The 23,718-nt window shown below is 34.8% G+C and overlaps 1 protein-coding gene across 1 annotated transcript; it reads left to right on the top strand.

Moving 5' to 3' along the window:
* Nucleotides 1–18,560: 18,560 nt before the first annotated feature.
* LOC124846261 (TMV resistance protein N-like) lies at nt 18,561–23,718 on the top strand. Its single transcript, XM_047323483.2, has 4 exons — nt 18,561–19,318; nt 19,687–20,779; nt 20,877–21,173; nt 21,251–23,718. The coding sequence occupies exons 1-4, from the start codon at nt 18,999–19,001 to the stop codon at nt 23,303–23,305; spliced, it is 3,765 nt and encodes a 1,254-aa protein (XP_047179439.2). The 5' UTR covers nt 18,561–18,998; the 3' UTR covers nt 23,306–23,718.

The raw sequence follows: 23,718 nt of genomic DNA, 5'->3' as shown, positions 1-23,718 counted from the left end.
TGTCATATCATATTTGAGCCAACTGATGGTATCGGAGGGGGTATTTTTCGAAGAGTATAGCGCAGCGGAATTAAAACTCAGAGAGTGGAAAGCGTATTCGATCACAATTAAACTTAATTTGGTCCTTTTAGTAAAAATAATTTTCTTTCAGAAAATTAATCAAACAGTTGATATACGTAAAATAAAATGAGTGTAGGGAATAAGAAGATCAACACAGAATTTTTATCCTGGTTCGAATCAAAAGATTCTACGTCCAGTCGTTAATCACTATAAATAGTGATTAACCTTTTTCACTAAAAAATTGTTTAACAGATTACAAGATAATAAACAAGAATAAAATGAATAGAACCACTCTACCAACTTGAAGAGAACCGCTTCAGCAATCGACCAACGATTCACAAGCTTCTCCTTTCACAAGACCAGGCAGAGCACCTTGCTAACTTGAAGAGAGTCTGCTCCGACTATCGACACACGATACGCGAGCCTCTCCTTTCACAAGACCAAGCAAGGGAACGATGAACAAAAAGCTCTCTAAGAACGTTCCTCTGACACACAGTGTTCTAAGCTTTCTCAGTTCAAAAAAAACGTTACTTTCTAATTTCTCCAAAACAAAATATATAGCCAAGTACACTGAGTGCCAAAGGTCAGCTCCCAACTGCCATGAATAATCGATTATTGTAAGTGATAATCGATTATTCAAGTCCGTTATAGGTTTTCAAAAATGTGATAATCGATTATATGAAGTGATAATCGATTATTCAAGTATGACTTGTGATAATCGATTATTGCTTAATCATAATCGATTATTGTAGTTAAAAATGCAAGTTTACAAGGTTTACAAGAATTTCCTACTACATTTAATTTCTACAAATTGCTTTTAACTAATTCTAATATCTTCTGCAACTAAAACTTCTTGTAGCATCATCAAAACAAATTTCTTCAAGATTTACCAATATTCCTTATTGGTAACAATCTCCCCCTTTTTGATGATGATCAAAAATTCAATTTTAAAAGCAAGTTTGGCTTACCTGCAAAACATACAAGCTAACAAACAACAACAAGGTTAGCAATACCTGTAATAATTTATACTTCTCCTCTTGTATTATTCTTCTCCCCCTTTTTGATCAGAAGCAAAAAGATCGGATGTTAAAGGCTCCCCCTAAATATGATCTCCCCCTCAATTAATCAAAGGATGCATATAATCAAGAGATCATTTTATTTATGAAAATAAAGATTACATTATAAGAAGACACATAACAGACAGAATTATAACATAGATGAAATGGCAAGTAAACAACAAAACAATCTAACATAGAACCTATATCTAAAACTCAGGACTAGGAGATCTCTCGGGAGGTTGAATGTTGAGATGATTCTCGATGTTAGATAGACGAACATCAAGATCAAGAAATTGATCAACCATGTACTCATCAACAGATCGTTGCCACTCATAAATCTCCTCAAAGTGAGTCTTTTGTGCAAGACTCATATCCTCCAATTGTTTAGATAACCTTGCAAAATGTTCTTCCATAGAAGTTGAGGAAGAGGAGGGTATGTTGGATGGTCCAGCATCAGACGGAGCAGCAGCACTTACTGGGTCAGCCATATGAGTGTCCATGTCATCATCTTCATCTACATCAGGATGATCATCATCTTTGTGAATAAGGACTCTTCCTCTAGTAATGAATCCCATTTGACGAAAGGTTGTATCTCCAATTTCTGATCCCACAGCTTCAATATTTTGAACTAGTTCTCCTTCAACAGATACACCTTTGAATTCTAAAATCCTAGAGATAAGAAGAGCATAGGGAAGTTGATATGAATGGGATTTCTTGGCTTTTACCATTGTGTCAGCAATGAGAGCAGGCCAGTCGATGTGTATGTGATTTAGAATCCCGTACAATAGAAGTAAATCCTGCTCAGAGCATTGAGCATGGTTGGTTCCTCTAGGACATAAAATCCAGACAATCAAGTAGTGGATCATCCTTTCTTCAACTTTAAAACCTCCAACCAGTAATTGCCTTCTATTTGTTTGTCGTTCAGGATGACGTAGGAAGGATTGAAAAGTCATCATCCTGTTGAAATCTTCAAGTCCTAAGTGGACTTTGACAGCATCATCCCAGATGGGAAGTTGAGCAACATTGGTCCATATGTCATCATCTAAAATGATGCGTACTCCCTTGACCTTAGTAGATATTATCCCATCTCGATAGCGCAAGTTGAAGTAGAAGACTCTTATCAGATCAGGATAAATGCAGCCTTTTTGTTCTAACAGATGCGTTAACCCCTGCTCAGCAAAAGTGTTTGGAAATTGAAAGCCATAGAAGCGGAAAAAGTCAAGACGAATAAACTTTACCGCCATGATCTTCCTTTCTTGCCAAGAATTAACAAAGTCTGCGTGTTTCCCTTGATCTGAAATCCATCCATCTATGTTTGCAAGACGTGGTTGAGAAGAAGAGGAGGCTCCAGCTGTTCTGCGACGGTGCCTTCTTGAGTCAGCCATGGAGGAAGAATGGGAAAATGAGATTTTGAGAAGGTGAAGGGAAATGAAGAAGATTTGAGCTCTAGATTTGATTTCAGCAGTATTTGGGTGCAAAGGAGTGTCTAATAATCGATTATGGGGGGCTATTTGTAAGAAAAATGGACAAACTAGCCGTTTATGGTCGTTTATAGCCGTTATGGGATGCTCCAACGGCTCTATTTTTGAAACTGTCAGCGTGATAATCGATTATGGCTCGTGATAATCGATTATCAGTTCAATAATTACTGCCCAGAATTGCATGATAATCGATTATGCATAATGATAATCGATTATCTGCTCAAGATTTTCCAGAATTGAAATTTATGCATGAATAATCGATTATAACTTAGTGATAATCGATTATGAAGCGTTAAGTTTACGAAAAGTGCAAAAATTCGCATAGATTTTGATTCTAAGATATGTCTAACACTCCTAACTCTCTTCTAAGTTCATAAAGTAAAGATACCCCCTTAAATATGCAATTCAAATTTAGTTTTTAGCATACTCAATTAACCCACGAAATCAACAACCACTTTTCAAACAATTAAGATATCAATGATTAAGCAACGAATTTATAAACTAAAATGAATGCAACAGTAGCTTAAATGGAAATGATCACAACTGCTACAGGTTTGACATGAAAGCATTTCAACTAGCACAATCAGTTAAAAAAAAAAAAACTTTGACAACACAATTTACAACTTTCAAAACAACAACTATGATTCATGCACTCTCATATCCCAATCTGTTCAACTTCATATATTCAACTATGCATATCAAAACAACATATGCAAAAATTCAACCACAAGAGCTGATTCAGGTGCTATCTTTCAACATTATTTTAAACAAAATAATTTACATCAAAATTATGCAAATTTGATAAGTTCATTTTCTGCACCCAGGCTCTCAATGTATATTATCATAGCTCATTCATTATGCATTTGAACTTAAAAACAAATCTCCACAGAACCAACTTTGAAATAGAAATGACAATTTAATTTTCACATATCTTAATCATCAAAAATTGCTAATGAAAATTTGTCAGCCAACTCATTTAAATGACTTTTTCATAGTTTTTGATGCTTGACAGAGATTACACCAAAGGTAACTTCAAAGTACTCATGAAATTGAATACTAAGCCAGTTAAACACAAATTCTATAGATAATTATCAACAAAGCACTGAAATAACAATGCACATGGCTTTACATGACATGAATGAAATTCAACACATGAATATCTTAAATAAATGAATTTCACTTGATCAAAATGTGTAAACAGACAAGAACACACCACAGGATGAATGAAATAGTGATGAACATATCATTTGCCTAACCAGTAATGAATATAACAGTAATTAAATAATGGAAGATTAAATAAAAACAAGATGTAACATCACAGTTTAAACAACACTTAGCTCAAATACTTGGTGCTTGAATGAAGGCTTTTGGATACCACTTGATGGAGTTACATCCTGGTTTGTAGCATCACTTCAAAGAGCATAATACCATAGAGCTCTCTTATCCTTTTGAAAACTTAACCTGCAAAGTAAAAACAATAGAGTTTTGGTCCCCATAATCTCATTTGGGTCCTTTGAGGTTAGAGACAATTTACTTTATAACAGGAATCCAAGCATATTTTCCATTTGGAACATCAAAATGTTTAATTCTACATTTGTTAGAAGTATGTCCCTTTTTCATACAATAAAAACAACAAACATCATGCACCTTATTTTTCACAAAAGTCCCTTTCTCAACCCAAACTCTACGAGTTCTCTTAACTTTAGACTTTTTATGAAGATGCATGTTTATATTTCTAAGATTGCTCTTCCTAAAAACATTTTGAACATGTGAGATAGGCTTGATTTCTTTAGAAAGTAAATTTTCCAATATGTCAATGTCAAACATGTGACTTTTACAAGATAAACACTCAACAGGTGATACAAGAAGGCCTAGCACCATTGGACCTATCACAAGAGGGATGATCAATAAGCTACAAGATGAGTACTCTCCCAAAGGCCAAACCCTCTTTGCTATCTTTGGATGGAAGATTGGAGACATAGAAGATGCTTTTAAGATGCCAAAGCATGGAGAAGGGTAAAAGTGGACTTTGACACATGGGGGGTGTGCATAGTAGCCTAAGGGGTAGTATTAGCTTATTTTAATTCCACTTATACGCTTATGTAATAAGCCACGTGAATAACATGGCTTCTAGAAAGCTATCACATTTTGCACATGTGGGTAAGGTGGCACTTGATCCGTATTTTGTGGATCTACTTACCTCACATGTATGGCATTGCATGGACTTGAGATTTAGCTATATAATCTCCTGAGATAAGCATGTATTTCACTTTTGGAAATATATAGAAGATGAATTCTGCACTTTGCAAATTTCTCTCATCCGAAAGTCATATCTACTTGCTTGCTCTTCCATTGCTATCTTCTTCCATTGTGGAAGCCGCCTGAGATAGTCTACCATTCCCTCAAGCAAACTTCCATTCCACCTCCCCATAATCACTTCAATCCGCTGCATACAGTTCACTTAGTCCAGCCAAAACAGAGAGCCTTCTCTGCTACAACTTCTCCAGCACTGCACCAAGCTTTCTTGACTGTTTCATGGATTATTCAGTTGCAGCAGAGCTGGTTGCTTTTTCTAGTCTCACGGATCTGCTCCTATGCATCCTCTTTGATGCATCAACAGGTATCATGAGCCTTGGTTCAAGTTAGAACCGTGAGATAAGTCCAGATTTCTTTCAATTCTTTGCTGTCAAAAATTTCCTGGTTGTTCTTGATGTTCTCTGAAAATTCTGCACTGTTTTCATCAATCATTGCTGTGTCTAGGATCTAATCTTACTTTCATTGGCTACTAGCTGTCTTTGCTTGAGTGTTACTTCATTTTATTCGGCTGTTATTGATTGTTTGAGTCTATTTTACCATTTAAACATCATTTCTGGTTTTGTCTTAAGTCTTGTTAGTTACTTTGCTGTGTTGTTATCAAATCTGGTTTTTCAACCAAGTTTTACCAAAAATCTGAGTTGTTTGAATGTGGCTACACCAAGTAAGAGCAATGAATACTTCAGAAATGAGCTCAGGTGTTTAGATCTACCATTCAAACTCAAAATCTGTGCAGGTTTTTTTTTAAAAAAATCTGACAGCATTTCAGTTCTGTTTTTGTGCTGCATTGCCACTGTTCTTATGGTCATTTACTGTTCTATTGAACAGCAATTGGTTGATCCATTGTCTGAACCATTTGGAAGATGAAATGAGTTGATTCCAAATAGTTTGTCATGTGGCAAGAGTGTCCAAGCATTTGGCCGAGATGCATGTGTTTCCTTGAGTAAATTCTGCTTAATTGTGTGTGGTTAGTATTAGATCATTGCTAACCATCATTAACACTGAATTTCTGCATTTGTGCAACTTTCAAATACCATTTCTAACTCCTCTTTGCTGTTTTCAAATCAGAATTACTTTTGAGTCAAAATTTGACCATGCTAGTTGTTAAATTTAGGTGAAATCTGGTACTGCAGTAGTGATTTTCTGTTTTATATAGTTTTGATGCATCCAATTAGTTCCAACAAGTCATCATTCATCATCAAAACATGTTTGAATCATTGGAAAATAACTAGGTGCAGTACTGTTCATTTGGTATATTTTTCTGCATTGAAAAATTGATTCTGCTGAAAACTGTGCTGGTTTATTGTCAAATTCTGCACTGCATTACTTTGCTTGATTCATCACATTTAGATGCAGTAAAAGCCATGGTCCATTTAGAATATCAAGATAACAATTCAAAAGAGATATTACATATGTTAAAAAAGGCACTTAGGACCATTGTATCATCAGTTTCGAAAGTTTGAAGAATAGTAGTGTTGCTGTTAAAATCTGGTGCAGAAATCTGGTGCCACTCATTCAGGCATTTCATCAAACAGTTTTGTCAATTTTCAATGCATAGCCAATCCGTGTGTGATTCTGATTTAAAGTCTTTTCTTGTGTTTAAATCTGATCTAGAACCCTTCTTAGGATCTATTTGAGGTGCCACCGTGTTTGAAAACACTTTCATTGCTTGATTTTCGAATTTTTCTACATTCTGCACACCAACTGTTTGAAAAATTTCCTGGTGTTGCTGTCTTTTGGTTGTGAAAAATTACAGCACTTGAGGTGATATTTTCAGTGATTAATTGGCTTGTTGGGTAGGTGGTTTATACCTCAGGAGGTGTATCACAATTGGAAGCATCAAAGAAGGTTCAATGAAGAGGAGCAAAGACAAGAAGATGGTACTTGGGATGGAAAAAACCGTGACAATTCTGCACTTCCAAAATGTGCTGCAGCAAGTGCTGAAACAGCAACCAGCAGAATTGTTGCTGCAGAGTTGTGTTCTTGAGTGATCACTTGCAGTTGAGAGGATTGGTGTGAATTAAGCATAGTTCACTCTTTGTTTTGAGAAGCCAAAGCTGCACACTTCTTTCCCTTAGCCAATTCGTATTTTTTTTTCTTACAATTTACCAAATTTCTTTTGTAATTTCCTTTGGTTTCTTTGGTTGTAATTTCCAAATCCAAGCAAGTGAGGTGCTAGAGTTCACAAGTGCTCTTCCCTCATTTGTAACTAGACTCAAAAGAAGTCTCACTTTAAAATTGGTAGACGGTGAGTGTGTCTTAGATCCAAAGTCTAAGCCTCACCTAGGAGACCTCACTTTGATTGCTTGTCCCATTCTCGGCTAGATAGCGTATATCTTGTGCGAATAGGAAGCTCTCTTAGGGGTCCGAATTTAGAGTTAGGTTGTGTCCTTTCTTGGCTTTGTGTTTTCTTTGTTGTCTTTAAGACTTAAGTGGATTTAAGAGTAATTTTGATCTAAGGACTCTAGTAAGTAACTAGAAGCATATTTGGCAAGGATAAGGCTTGGTACTTAAGCATTCCTAGTGAATCACCTCCCTTACCTGGAATATTGCTTTCAAGTGAAAAGCTCTAGTCTTTACTTCAAGAATAACATTTAAGTCCATCATAATGTCTAGAAGGCATTCTCCTAGGATTAGTGATAGTGAAAAAGAACATTTTTCTCTTCAAACTTTAGTTAATGAATTCAAGGAAATAAGAAGAGAAATGAATGAAGAGAAAGCCAATAGAGAGCTTCAAAATGCTGTTATTCAAGATGAGTTGAGAATGATAAGGAAAAGTAAGTCTAGGGGAAGTCAGAGTGAAAACTCTCAAGAGGGAGGGATGTCTATGAGTCTGGGTGATTATTACCCTCATCAGCCTTCTACTTCTAGAAGGCATAGGAGAAATTCTCATGCACCCCCACCCCCTAAAGAAGTCAATGTGGTGTTGCCTCACTTCCATGGGAAAGACAATGTAGAGGCTTATCTTGATTGGGAGATGAAGGTAGAACAATTGTTTGAATGCCACCAAGTGAGTGAAGAGAGGAAGGTCTCTCTAGCTACCCTAAGCTTTCAAGGGTATGCAATGTATTGGTGGACTGCCTTGGTCCAAGAGAGGCTTAGACATCAAGCCCCTCCCATCCACTATTGGAATGATCTCAAGTCTGCCCTTAGGAGGAGACACATTCCCTCCTACTACAATAGAGAACTCATGGATAAACTCCAAAGGTTACAACAAAGGTCTATGACAGTTGAGGAATATAGACAAAAGATGGAGTTGTATATGATGAGGGCAGGCATAGTAGAAGGTCCAGAAACTACTTTAGCTAGATTTTTAAGTGGGCTCAATTTTGACATAAGAGATAGGGTTGAACTTCTACCTTATAGAGATTTGAATGATCTTGTTCAAATGTGTATAAAGGTAGAACAACAAAACTTGAGAAAATCTTCTTCTAAAAGAATTCAAGTTCAACCTACTTTTGAAAAGAAAATTTTTAAAGAAAAAGAGCCATTTAAACCTCTAGCCAAAATAGAAGAGAGACCCAAGAAAGAGACACCCTCACACACAAGAACAAGTGAAATCAAATGCTTCAAATGTCTAGGAAGGGGTCATGTAGCTACTCAATGTCCTACAAAAAGAAACATTATTTTGAAAGGCAAGGACATTTATAGTAGTGAAAGTGACACCCCAACTAGTACAAGTGAGAGTGAGGAAGAAGAGAGGGAAGAGGAAATATATGCTGATGATGGGCAACTTCTCATGGTGAGAAGGATACTTAGCAACCAACCAAGTCTTGAACACATATCACAAAGAGAGAACATCTTTCACACAAGATTAAAATTCAAGAAAATCATTGTTCTCTCATTGTTGATAGTGGGTCTTGTTGCAATTGTTGTAGCACAAGGTTGGTTGAGAAGTTGAAACTTGATATTATACCCCATCCAAAACCTTATAAACTTCATTGGCTAAATGAAGATAGGGATATAATAGTCAAGAATCAAGTGAAGTTGGCATTTTCCATTGGGAACTTCAAAGATGAAGTTTTATGTGATATAGGTCCCATGGAAGCATGTCATGTGTTATTGGGGAGACCATGGCAATTTGATCATCAAACTATCCATCATGGTCTAACCAATACCATCACTATCCATCAAAAGGACAAGAAGTTTGTGCTTCATCCTTTGACTCCTACCCAAGTGGCTAAGGATCAAGCACAAATGAAGATTTTAAGAAAGCAAGAACATGATCAAAAGAAAAAGTCAAAAAGAAAGGGAGGTATAGAAACAAGTGTGCCACCTAAGGTCACTCAACATGAAGTCCTTTTAAACAAAAAGACTTTAATCAATACACTTCAAGTTGAGCAACCTTCATATCTTCTTCTTTGTCAAGGGACACTTACATGCACATCTAGTGATTCAAAGACTTCAACTCTTTCTCCATCCATTCAAAAACTTTTGAAAGAATTTGATGATCTATTCCCACAAGAAATTCCAAAAGGGCTTCCACCCATAAGAGGAATTGAACATCAAATTGATTTCATTCCAGGGGCAGTTCTTCCTAATAGGCCAGCCTATAGGACAAATCCCCAAGAAACTAAGGAGATTGAGACACAAGTCCAAGAGTTGCTAGATAAAGGCTTAGTTCAAAAGAGTCTAAGTCCCTGTGCTGTACCAGTGTTACTTGTACCAAAAAAAGATGGGAAGTGGTGCATGTGTTGTGATTGTAGAGCTATCAACAACATCACAATCAAGTATAGACATCCCATTCCTAGGCTTGATGATATGTTGGATGAATTGCATGGAGCACAAATATTTTCAAAGGTAGATTTAAAAAGTGGCTATCACCAAATAAGAATTAAGGAAGGTGATGAATGGAAAACTGCCTTTAAGACCAAGTTTGGATTATATGAATGGCTAGTTATGCCTTTTGGTCTTACAAATGCTCCAAGCACATTCATGAGACTTATGAATCATGTCCTTAGGGATTGCATTGGGAAGTTTGTAGTTGTTTACTTTGATGACATCTTGGTATATAGTCAAAATTTGCAAACTCATGAAAAACATTTGAGAGTTGTTTTAACAATTCTTAGAACACACAAATTGTTTGCAAACTTTGACAAGTGTACCTTTTGTGTTGATAGTGTCATATTTCTTGGATTTGTGGTCACCAAAAATGGGGGTTCATGTGGACCCAGAAAAAATAAAGGCCATCCAAGATTGGCCTCCTCCAAAGAATGTAGGAGAAGTAAGGAGCTTCCATGGGTTGGCAAGCTTTTATAGAAGATTTGTTCCTAACTTCTCTAGTCTTGCTTCACCCCTCAATGAGTTGGTGAAAAAAGATGTTACATTCCATTGGGGGGATAAACAACAAAAGGCTTTTGAGCTACTCAAAGAGAAGCTCACACAAGCACCCATTCTAGCTTTGCCAAATTTTTCCAAAACTTTTGAGCTAGAATGTGATGCTTCAGGATTTGGCATAGGTGCAGTATTATTACAAGAAGGACACCCAATTGCATACTTTAGTGAAAAACTTCATGGTGCCTCTTGTAATTACCCCACCTATGACAAAGAACTCTATGCACTTGTGAGGGCTCTTCAAACTTGGGAACATTACTTGTTGCCAAGGAGTTTATCATTCATAGTGATCATGAATCACTTAAGTATTTGAAGAGTCAACACAAGTTACAAAAGAGGCATGCTAAGTGGTTGGAATTCATTGAACAATTCACTTATGTTATTAAATACAAGAAAGGAAAATCCAATGTGGTGGCTGATGCTTTGTCAAGAAAAATTAATCTATTAGCCACATTGGGAGCTCAAATTCTTGGATTTAATAACATTCTTGAATTATATTCACAAGATCTTGATTTTGCTCATATCTATGAGGAATGTCTCAATAAACCTCAAGGAGGATTCTATGTGAAAGAAGGATATCTTTTTAAAGAAGGAAAAATTTGCATTCCTCAAGGTTCACATAGAAAACTCCTTGTTAAAGAGACACATGAGGGAGGATTAATGGGACATTTTGGGGTAGAAAAGACCCTTGGCATGTTGAAAGAAAAATTCTTTTGGCCTCACATGAGAAGGGATGTTCAAAGGCATTGCTTTAAGTGTATAACTTGTTTAGAAGCTAAATCTAAATCAATGCCTCATGGACTGTATACTCCTTTGAATGTTGCTTCCACCCCTTGGGAAGAGATAAGTATGGATTTTGTGTTAGGTCTTCCCAAAACTTCTAGGGGTTTTGATTCTATCTTTGTGGTGGTAGATAGATTTAGCAAAATGGCTCATTTTATACCTTGCCACAAAGTAGATGATGCAAGCAACATTGCAAAGTTATTCTTTAGAGATGTGGTTAAACTTCATGGGTTACCTAAGGTAATAGTTTCGGATAGAGATACAAAATTTCTTAGTCACTTTTGGCGGACCTTATGGTCTAGATTAGGGACTAAGTTATCTTTTTCTACTACTTGCCATCCTCAAACAGATGGTCAAACTGAAGTAGTCAATAGATCTCTTTCCACTTTACTAAGGGTAGTTCTTAAAGGAAATCACAAATCTTGGGATGAGTACCTGCCTCATGTTGAGTTTGCCTACAATAGAGTAGTTCATGGAACTACTAAATTGTCTCCTTTTGAAGTTGTTTATGGTTTTAATCCTTTGACACCCATGGATTTAATACCCCTTCCAAATTCTATTGATTTTGTTCATCAAGATGGGGTATCTAAATCTAAGTTTATCAAAGAATTACATCACAAGGTTAAAAATCAAATTCAACAACAAAATGAGAAATATGCCAAGCAACACAACAAGGGCAAGAAAGATTAATCTTCAATGAAGGTGATCTAGTTTGGGTTCATCTTAGAAAGGAAAGATTTCCTCAACTAAGAAAATCCAAACTCAATCCTAGAGGAGATGGACCTTTTAGAGTGATAAGGAGGATAAATAACAATGCATATCAAATTGATCTTCCCCTGAATATGGTGTTCATGCTACCTTCAATGTATCTGACCTTAAACCTTTTGCAGGTTATGCAAGTGAAGATGACGACCCTATGGATTTGAGGACAAATCCCTCTCAAGAGGGAGGGGATGATACAAGAAGGCCTAGCACCATTGGACCTATCACAAGAGGGATGATCAAGAAGCTACAAGATGAGTACTCTCCCAAAGGCCAAACCCTCTTTGCTATCTTTGGATGGAAGATTGGAGACATAGAAGATGCTTTTAAGATGCCAAAGCATGGAGAAGGGTAAAAGTGGACTTTGACACATGGGGGGGTGTGCATAGTAGCCTAAGGGGTAGTATTAGCTTATTTTAATTCCACTTATACGCTTATGTAATAAGCCACGTGAATAACATGGCTTCTAGAAAGCTATCACATTTTGCACATGTGGGTAAGGTGGCACTTGATCCGTATTTTGTGGATCTACTTACCTCACATGTATGGCATTGCATGGACTTGAGATTTAGCTATATAATCTCCTGAGATAAGCATGTATTTCACTTTTGGAAATATATAGAAGATGAATTCTGCACTTTGCAAATTTCTCTCATCCGAAAGTCATATCTACTTGCTTGCTCTTCCATTGCTATCTTCTTCCATTGTGGAAGCCGCCTGAGATAGTCTACCATTCCCTCAAGCAAACTTCCATTCCACCTCCCCATAATCACTTCAATCCGCTGCATACAGTTCACTTAGTCCAGCCAAAACAGAGAGCCTTCTCTGCTACAACTTCTCCAGCACTGCACCAAGCTTTCTTGACTGTTTCATGGATTATTCAGTTGCAACAGAGCTGGTTGCTTCCTCTAGTCTCACGGATCTGCTCCTATGCATCCTCTTTGATGCATCAACAGGTTTTTCATTTGAATTAGATTCAGACAATTTTGTTTCAAGATTACTAACTTTGTTTCTTAATATGACTTCCTCATCTAATGCATTATCATACTTAATTTGCAATTGTTTAAATTCCTTTTTCAAATTTTTATGAGCAACATTCAATTTTTCAGATTCATCAAGCAATTCAAGAAAAGCTTTTTGCAAATCAAATTCACTAGATTCAGAATTAGAACAACTTACTTGGCTTGCAGTGTCATCAACATTAGTTGTCAAACATAAGTTTGTTTCTTCAACAGAATCACTTGAACTACTTGAGTCATTATCAACCCAAGCAATGTGAACCTTCTTTTTCTTGTGAAGTTTCTTTTCCTTTCTTTCTTTACTTCTTTTGTTGCTTGAACAGTCAGCTTTCAGATGGCCTCTTTCACCACATCCATAACATTTGAAACTTGAAGAAGAACCTTGATAGTCCTTCTTTTCCTTCAAGATTTTGCTTTCAGATGATTTATCGTTGGCCATCAAGCATAGATTTTCTTGCTCATTAGAATCGCTTGAGCTTGAGGAGTTTGATGTAGACCATGAGTTCGAACAAGTCAACTTAGCCACATTCAATACTTCATCATGAGTGACTCTTAAAAATTTCCACATTTCCTGAGCACTTTTATAAACAGATACTTTGAAAAAATCATCAATGGTTAGTGCAGATAAAATTATATTCCGAGCCTTAATATCAAATTGGGCTCGTCTATTTTCCTCAACAGTCCAATTAAAATAAGGTTTTTCAGTCTCTACACCATCAACAGTATTCATAGGAATATAAGGACCATTTTGTACAGCTTCCCAAATACCTCTATCAACAGACCCCATAAAAATCTCCATTCTAACTTTCCAAAAAGCATAGTTATCACCAGTAAACAATGGAGGTCTGTTAATGGAAGCACCCTCAGCATATACATGGTTTTGATTGTGACCAGCCATTTTCGCAAATTTTGAAAAACTATCAAAGCAAGCTCTGATACCAATTGATGGTATCGGAGGGGGTATTTTTCGAAGAGTATAGCGCAGCGGAATTAAAACTCAGAGAGTGGAAAGCGTATTCGATCACAATTAAACTTAATTTGGTCCTTTTAGTAAAAATAATTTTCTTTCAGAAAATTAATCAAACAGTTGATATACGTAAAATAAAATGAGTGTAGGGAATAAGAAGATCAACACAGAATTTTTATCCTGGTTCGAATCAAAAGATTCTACGTCCAGTCGTTAATCACTATAAATAGTGATTAACCTTTTTCACTAAAAAATTGTTTAACAGATTACAAGATAATAAACAAGAATAAAATGAATAGAACCACTCTACCAACTTGAAGAGAACCGCTTCAGCAATCGACCAACGATTCACAAGCTTCTCCTTTCACAAGACCAGGCAGAGCACCTTGCTAACTTGAAGAGAGTCTGCTCCGACTATCGACACACGATACGCGAGCCTCTCCTTTCACAAGACCAAGCAAGGGAACGATGAACAAAAAGCTCTCTAAGAACGTTCCTCTGACACACAGTGTTCTAAGCTTTCTCAGTTCAAAAAAACGTTACTTTCTAATTTCTCCAAAACAAAATATATAGCCAAGTACACTGAGTGCCAAAGGTCAGCTCCCAACTGCCATGAATAATCGATTATTGTAAGTGATAATCGATTATTCAAGTCCGTTATAGGTTTTCAAAAATGTGATAATCGATTATATGAAGTGATAATCGATTATTCAAGTATGACTTGTGATAATCGATTATTGCTTAATCATAATCGATTATTGTAGTTAAAAATGCAAGTTTACAAGGTTTACAAGAATTTCCTACTACATTTAATTTCTACAAATTGCTTTTAACTAATTCTAATATCTTCTGCAACTAAAACTTCTTGTAGCATCATCAAAACAAATTTCTTCAAGATTTACCAATATTCCTTATTGGTAACAATCTCCCCCTTTTTGATGATGATCAAAAATTCAATCTGTTCATATACGAACACAGAACACAATCAGGGTATACTATTAGAACCACTAATCAATATAGTCTTATAAAAGACTCACACCCTATATGCAACCCAAGATAGTTTGCATGCGAAGAAAAATAAAGCAGGCCAAATGGAGGAGTAGAAAACCAACTTACTCTATTTGAGAAACTAATCAGATGGAAGTGGAGAGCTCACATCAAAGATTACTTAGGCGATTTTCGATCTTCAAATAGATGAATAGGCAGTTAAAAAACTTAGAGAAAGGATAAAGAACTCTAAATAAAGTTTTGAGAGATAATGTAATTTAAGATAATAAAACTCGTTTATAACAAAACTATTTATATTAAAACATTCTAATATTAAAATAATCGAATCACACTATTTTTAAACTATTATCACTTTTAATATATGTAGATTTCTAAATCTTTAAAAAAAAATATCATCAATACATGACTTATGTGACATTTTTTTCATCATTTTACTATTTTTATGGACATTTTTGCTTATGTTGGTAAGTGAAAAAAAAAACACTTTCTCTAGTTTTGCAATAGATACTCACATTTCTTAAACTTTTAAGAGAACAACAATTGTAATGCATGGCTTATGAGACATCTTTTCATCATTTTACTATTTTTTATGGACATTTTTGCTTAGGTTGGCGAGTGAAAAAATAACTCTCTAGTTTTGCAATAGATATTCACATTTCTTAAACTTTTAAGAAAATAACAATTGTATTTCTTATAATTTTTTTTAAAATATTTATCTTTCTCATAGATTTTTTTAAAATTATTTTATTTAAATATGAAATAATAATTAAAAACTTTAATAAAAATTACGAAACTGGAATAATGATTACATATTTTTTGTAGAATAATGATTACATATTTTTTGTTATAAAAGATCAACACATTTAATTATTATATTAACAATATCTAAAATAATTGCATTCTCACTCACTTATAAATTTGCGTATCAAAACTGTATTTATGAGAAAATACTGTTATAATATAAAAATAAATAAACACTTATTAAATATCGTATTAAAATTTTTAACTTCTTATTATATGCAATATTGATGATTTTAATACATATATAACCATGTATACAAATATAAGTAAAACATAAATGTGATAAAGAATAAGAAGGGTTAAACACTTAATCATTTCTAAGAGCATTTAGAAAAACTTTACAAACAAAAGCAACAAGACAAACTTATTTTTATATTGGTTTACTCTAAATTAAGCTATGTCTAGTTTTCCTTTAAGCACACTTATGAGATTCCACCAATCTTTCAAAAGATTATAATGAGTTTGACTATTTCTGATTTTACAAATTAACTCAACTAGTCAGACGAGTTTCACCACTTTTGGTACTTCACTAGTTCAACTAACTAAGTCGTTTAACTCCATTGAGTTAAACAACAAATTCTTTTAATTCACTTTTGAATATACAAACACAACAAAGGTGTTTTTACAAAACAAGTACATATTATAACTCTCATAGAGAGGATAAATTTTCAATACAAAGAAATTTGAAGATTTGTAATAAAATTTTACTTTTCAAAGAATATGTTAGACGATGAAGGTTTGAGAGAAAATGACACCCTAAATTCAAAACATATTCTTCTTATATTCTCTTCAATCATCTTTATATAGTCTTCTTCGAAAGTGATTTGTTACTTATATGCATTGACTTTCTTGTAGGTAGGTAACCTTTTGTATGAAGTCAGATGCTATGTACTTTTGCAAATATAGCTTGTAAAGCACTTGAATAAACATTCGTACAATGTCTACCTATCTCTTAACGTTCTTTTGATCCAATGCAAAACTTTTGAAAAAAACTTTGTACTTTTGTGATTAGCACAAATAAAGAGAATACAATACAACATACAAAAGAGTATTATTCGTACATGCATTTGATACATTAAAAGTTATTAAGTGTTTAGACAAGGTAGTTAATTGTACTTATCGTTTAAACAATTTCTACTTTTAGAGTAATGTTGAGCGTTTATGATAAAGTTTATATAATTATAGCGTTTAACATGCTTATCTTATACTATTCATTTTATTAGACATTATTTCTTTAAACATGATTTATTAAACTTCAAAGCAGGAGTTGCTAAATATCTTTTCTTAGAATCTTGTCTTAATACTTAAAACAAAGACTGGTTTAATCTTTAAGAATTATAATTTTTTATTCAAAATGGAAAAGTAAAGATTTATTTTAAAATTAGAGATGAGATCATTTAGGAGAGTTAAGTTGCAAAATTTCTAGTATTATCAATTGATGACAAACCCATTTGTTCTTAAAATTTTCGATGTATAAAACAATGAAAATAAAATATCTTTTTATTAGACCGGTCATCATCTTTTTAACACTCAAGAACAAGAACATGATTTAACATGCTTATCTTATACGGTTCATTTTATTAGACGTTATTTCTTTAAACATGGTTTATTAAACTTTAAACATAGTTTATTAAACTTCAAACACGAGTTCTAGACGGTCTTGTCTTATTAGATGATCTTGTTTTAATACTTAAGAAACAAAACTGGTTTAATCTTTAAGAATTATAATATTTTTTATGAGATCATTTAGTATAACATAAAGAGAGAGAGTTAAGTTGCAAATTATCTATTTTATTATAGTTACCTTAAAAGTATTATCAATTATTATTGATTGATGACAAACTCATTTGTTCTCGTTCGTAATTTCCTATGTATAAAACAAGAACACTGTTAATCTCGTTTTGTGGGGAAATAGTATGTAAATTCTAACAAATATTTGTCAAAACTGATTCAGCGTATACGAATATGCTTACATAAAATTCAACATGTTTTCTTTAGAAAATCATATTTAATTAACAGTTGTGCATTATTTAGCATGTAAACTAACCCTAATCCAGTTTCATGTTGGAAGACTTCTAAAAGTCTAGTTGCGCGTTAGAGACTAACATCCTTCTCGTAAACGCGTTTTCTACGAGAAATTTGTATATAGAAGACAGGGACGTGTTCATAATCTTAATTTGGATTTCATACAGAGCTCAATTAACTATTTTTTATAAATTGAAAAATATAAGTATACATCAAGTAAAAAATGACTGAAACTTCAAATATTGTTCTAAGGTCCACAATTATAATCAATTACAAACTATGATCATCCCAACCTCTTGACCCATAGACTGGGGTAAATCATATATCAGCCAATAATACTAATAATTCAAGATAATGAAACTAACAAAGTAAATATTTGAGAAACAAAATGATAAAGTAACAAAAGTCATTCATTTTACATTAAGTAATTTGACGTAATATCATTTTATATTAATCACAAAATCTCAAATTTATTTTAACACTTAAAGACAAATAAAATAACAACATTATACAACAATCGCGTCATCCAATTAGCTGAAAAATTAAATAGTAAGAATGAATTAAAAATATAAACATTTTAACTACTCAATAATTTAAAACATTAATAAAAAAATAATTAAGAATATGTAAATTTACAAAGAACTTAAAATTTAATTACTGTAAGAAAAGTAGTTCAATGAAGTTACACGATAAGGCAAGACTTAAGAGAATAAATCAACTAAACAAAAAGACAAGTCAATGAAGTTTTTATAAATATTTTGTCTTTATACAATGTTTGAAGATTTTTTTTCAGATTTAATTAAATATAAATATTAGAGCGTTTCCAATAATAACAATACAACTGGCAGACTGGAAAATTGGGACTCGGAAAGTGTAGTTTTGTTTCCAAATTGAAATGCTATGGTTGACCTTGACCTAATGGATCTCTTCCATTTCTTTAACTGTTTGTACTTTATCAAAATGATGTTTTCTTTTACCATGGACAATGCGGTTTCATAAAACAAAACTCATGCAAAGATCACAAAGACAAGAAGTTAATTGTTGGAAGATAACAACCACAAAACAAGTGCACATAGCAACCTTACCTTGTTCAAACAACGGTCAAAGTTAGTAGCAGTATGCTAGGTAGAGATAGCAAAAGTATCAGCAGACTTAGACAATCATCATGCTCATGTCCACCCAGAATGGTTAAAATTTCAGCTGAGCCTTCATCATCTTCTTCTTCTCTTCTTCTTCTTTCTCTTCTACAGCACGGCTTAAAAGACACGATGTTTTCATCAGTTTTAGAGGTGAGGACACGCGCAACAGCTTCACAAGCCATCTCTATGCAGCCTTTCAGCACAAGAACATCCAAGCCTTCATAGATAACAGGTTTCACAAAGGGGATATGATCTCTTCCTCTATTTTTGAAGCCATCAAACACTCCAACGTTTCTCTTGTTGTTCTCTCCAAGTACTATGCTTCCTCCACGTGGTGCTTGCGTGAACTCGCCAAAATACTTCAACTCAGGAAACGTGGAGGACACATTGTGATACCTGTTTTCTATAAGATTGACCCTTCCCATGTAAGGAAGCAGACAGGAACTTACGGAATGGCGTTTCAAAAATATAAAGAAGATGTCAAACAAAACATGGCCATGTTGCAGAAATGGAAAGCTGCTCTCACTGAAGTGGCAGATATAGTTGGGTGGGAATCAAAGAATTTTAGGTAACAGATATACTTTTTCTTTTAGAAATCTCCCCTTTTGTTTTCTTTCTTGAAACACGGTGATTGATTAAGTTTATATTTAGAGTTACTATGCTAACCAGATAAATCAATAATGTAGGAGTTTGGACAAATAGTGGGGGAGAGTTTTTCAGTAACAGTAACACAGTCCTTCAGTTTTTCAAACGGTAGTATAGAATTTCTCAGATCATAAGTCAAATCAATGTTATGTGAAGATGAATTACATCTTTTCACTTCTAAACATACTGTAAAGCACTTGTTTAACGTAAGTAACTATGTGATTACATTTTGTTTCATGTTGTGATGCACATTTCACCTTATATTGTAAATATTCTTTCTCTGCATATTAGGACGGAGAATGAACTCATTCAGGAAATTGTCAAAGACGTTATGCAAAAACTAAACCATATGTATCCCACTGAAGTAAAAACACTTGTTGGAATTGATCAAAATCTTGCTCCTATTGAATCGTTATTAAGACTAAGGTCAAAAGAAGTTCGCATAATTGGAATTTGGGGAATGGGTGGACTAGGTAAGACAACCATTGCGAGAGCTTTATTTGACAAATTATCATCTCAATTTGAAGCTAGTTGCTTCTTGGCAAATGTAATGGCAGAACATGAAAAGCAAGGACTTGATTATTTGCGCAATAAACTTCTTTCTGAGATATTAGAAGATGTGAATCCCCGTATAAGCACTTCCAAAGTGAGATCTACGTTTGTTATGAAGAGGCTTAGACAGAAAAAGGTTTTGATAGTACTTGATGATGTGGACGATCCAAAGAAACTCGAAGATCTTGCTGCACAACATGATTGCTTGGGATCTGGGAGTAGGGTCATTGTCACTACAAGAGACAAGCATGTCCTTAGCAAAGGGGTAGATGCAATCTATGAGGTTAAGGGATTGTCCCTTGATCATGCTGTTAGGCTTTTTAGTTTAAAGGCCTTTGGGAAAACTTATCCTGAAAGGGGCTTTGAAATGCTGTCTAAACAGGCAGTTGATCATGCAAATGGAAATCCATTGGCTTTAAAAGTTTTAGGTTCAGTTCTCCATTCCAGAAATGAGCAGCAATGGGACAATGCTATGAGAAAATTCAAGAAGGTTCCTAATGCTGAAATTCAGAATGTCTTGAGATGGAGTTATGATGGATTAGATTATGAACAAAAGAACATGTTCCTGGACATTGCATGCTTTTTCCGAGGAGAAAATAAAGAAAATGTTATAAGGTTGCTCGACATTTGTGGTTTCTATGCATATATTGGTATAAAAATCCTTCTAGAAAAAGGTCTTATAACTTTTTCTGATGATGGTGACGTGTGTATGCATGAATTGATACAGGAAATGGGTTGGGAAATTGTTCATCAGGAATCTATCAAAGATCCTGGAAGTCGCAGCCGACTGTGGGATCTTAAAGAAGTCTATGATGTGTTGAAAAATAACAGGGTAAGAAAGATAAACTGACTTACCCTTTTGAAAATGATGCAGATCTGTTTAGGTGTGATACTTTTTATTACCTAACATTGTAACATTTGTTTATCAGGGAACTGAAGCAGTTGAAGGCATAATCTTAGATGTGTCTCAAATAAGAGTCCTGCTGCTGAGCTGTGAGACTTTCTCAAGGATGATAAATATGAGATTTCTCAAATTCTATATGGGGAAGGGTAGAAAATGCAATTTGCATCTTCCTTCAGGTCTCCAATCCTTGCCTAATAAATTAATGTACCTACAATGGGATGGATACCCTTCCAAGTCTCTGCCATCAACTTTTTGTACTGAGAACCTTGTTGTGCTTTCCATGATGGAAAGCCACGTTGAGAAACTTTGGGATGGAACCAAGGTAATTTATTTCACTTTTCAACCGGTCAAGTTGCATGATTGTGCTACTAAAGAACTTTTTACTCTTTGCTGCTGCAGTGTCTTCCAAGCTTGAAAGAGATGAACCTCCATGCCAGCAAAAAGTTAACTAATCTCCCAGATTTATCTCAGGCACCAAATCTTGAAACTATAGATGTTTCTAATTGCACAAGTCTGCTTCATGTTCCCTTATCCATCCAATATGTCAAGAAGCTTCTTCTGTTTAACTTGGAATCCTGCAAGAGTCTCAAGAGTCTTCCAAGAAACATTCACTTATCTTCTCTTGAAATGTTCATTCTCAGACGCTGTTCTAGTCTTGATGAGTTTTCATTGACTTCGGAGAACATGACACGCCTAGACTTGAGAGAAACAAAAATAGCAGATTTCCCAGAGTCTGTTTGGCAGCATCTGAACAAGCTTGTTTACTTGAATCTGGAATCCTGCAACAAACTCAAGAGTCTTACAAGCAAGATTCACTTAAAATCTCTTCAAAGACTCAATCTGAGAGATTGTTCAATTCTCGAAGAGTTTTCTGTGACTTCGGAGAGCATGGAATACTTGAATTTGAGAGGCACGTCAATAAGAGAATTGCCAACATCAGTTTGGCGCAATAACAAGCTTTATACTTTGGTTCTTCATTCCTGTAAAAAACTGGTGAACTTTCCTGAAAGACCAAAAGTTGAGGATTTACCTCTCGTATCCTCCTCTGAAAGGCCAAATATGGATGAACTGTGGACTTTGTCATCTTTAGCAGATTTATCACTAAAAGGAAGCACTGTTGAGAATTTACCTGCAAGCATCAAAGATCTTCCTAGTCTAAAAAAACTTACCTTGACTGAGTGCAAGAAACTGCGGTCATTACCAAGCCTTCCACCATCCTTGGAAGACTTATCCTTAGATGAAAGTAATATTGTGTGCTTACCTGTAAGTATCAAAGATCTTTCTCATTTGAGAAAACTTGCCCTAATTAACCACAAGAAGCTTTTGACTCCACAGGATCTTCCACCATCTTTGAAAGCTCCATTACTCACTGAAAGTAAAGTTGATCCACACCTTGTGAGCATGAAAGGTCTTTCTCAACTACAGATGTTTCCTCAGGTTAAGTGGAAAATGTTTCATTCTCTACCAGAGCTTCCACCATTCTTGGAAGAATTTTCACTAAGTGAAAGCAATATTAAGTTCATACCTGAAAGCATTAAAAATCTTTCACATATGAGGAAACTAGCCTTCACAAAGTGCACGAGGCTGCAGTATTTACCAGAGCTTCCACCAAATTTGGAAGATTTGTTTGTAAGTGGATGTGACATTGAAAGCTTGCCAACAAGCATCAGAGATCTAGTTCACTTGCGAAAGATCACCTTAATTGAGTGCAAGAAGCTCAAGGCTCTACCAGAGCTTCCACAGTGCCTGCAATCATTGTGTGCAGCTGACTGCACATCACTTAAGATTGTTCGAAGTACAAAGAATATCTTAATAGAAGATAGGTATACATTCTATTGGAATTGCATAAACTTAGACCAAAAGTCGCGCAACAACATCATTGCAGATGCACCCTTTGAGGCAGCTTTTACTTCTTTGAAAGAAAGAACACCTCTTGGTCCTCTTATTTCTATTTGTTTGCCAGGAACTGAAATCCCAGACTGGTTCAGCCACCAATCAACAAATTCTTCACTGGACATGGAAATTCCTCTTGAGTGGTTCGTTGACTCGATGTTCTTAGGATTTGCTCTGTGCCTTGTAATTGGTGGTTTCCAACGGAACAGTAATGAAGGGTATGATCCAGATATCAATTGTTATCACTTTGTAAAATCTGCCTCCTACTCTGACCCCAGTGTTCCCTTTCTTGGACATTGCACAACTGTAATGCAGGTCCCAAGAGGTTTTAATTCAGATCATATATTTATATGCTACTATCCCTCTTTTAATGCCTCCATATTACAAGATTTCAAGGATTTAAGCTTGTACTATGATGCCAATGACTTAAGACTCAGAGTAATCTTTAAATTCAAGGGTCCATCTCAAAGGTTGGACATTGTTAAGAAGTGCGGGGTCAGACCTCTTTTGATCGCAAATACTGAAAGGCTTCACATAGAAAGTGAACTGCAACCTGAATAGAAGGGAGTATGAAAGTGTAACTAGGATTGTCAAGAGATATATTAACTGAGATGAGAAAGAACCAGGGGAATAACCTGAAGCGAACCAAAGCAAAGGTTTTATTTAAATCCAGTGGTCGCTGAGCTGAGAAAAAGAGTACATCTTGAAACCATAGGTAGGTAACTCTAAAATCTGCTGGAAACCTTGTTTTTCATGCATCCATTAGTACCTTAAAGTTTCAATCTGATACCATTGCAGCTCCTGATATGAGGGAAGAAAAAAATAAAAAAGTACCACTTAAAACCTTTTTCTATTTGTTATCGCCATTCATAATGTGTCACAAATGAATGAATGATATTGTGAATGATAATGGCCTGATAACTGTTAGGTTAAACTTAAATCTAATAAGATTAAATGAGTTATTCATTTGTTTA

The sequence above is a fragment of the Vigna umbellata genome, chromosome 7 (assembly GCF_029865625.1).
Source record: "Vigna umbellata cultivar VRB3 chromosome 7, Vumbellata_1.0, whole genome shotgun sequence".
Lineage (NCBI taxonomy): Eukaryota > Viridiplantae > Streptophyta > Magnoliopsida > Fabales > Fabaceae > Vigna > Vigna umbellata.
Note: the sequence above shows the minus strand (reverse complement) of the source record. Positions and strands in the feature narration are given on the sequence as shown.

Excerpts from the sequence above, each read along its gene's own strand:
- LOC124846261 (XM_047323483.2), top strand. The coding sequence starts at position 18,999 with ATGATCTCTTCCTCTATTTTTGAAGCCATCAAACACTCCAACGTTTCT. Across the intron at positions 19,319-19,686 it reads TGGGAATCAAAGAATTTTAG|GACGGAGAATGAACTCATTC; the intron begins GTAACAGATATA and ends TCTGCATATTAG. Across the intron at positions 20,780-20,876 it reads ATGTGTTGAAAAATAACAGG|GGAACTGAAGCAGTTGAAGG; the intron begins GTAAGAAAGATA and ends TTTGTTTATCAG.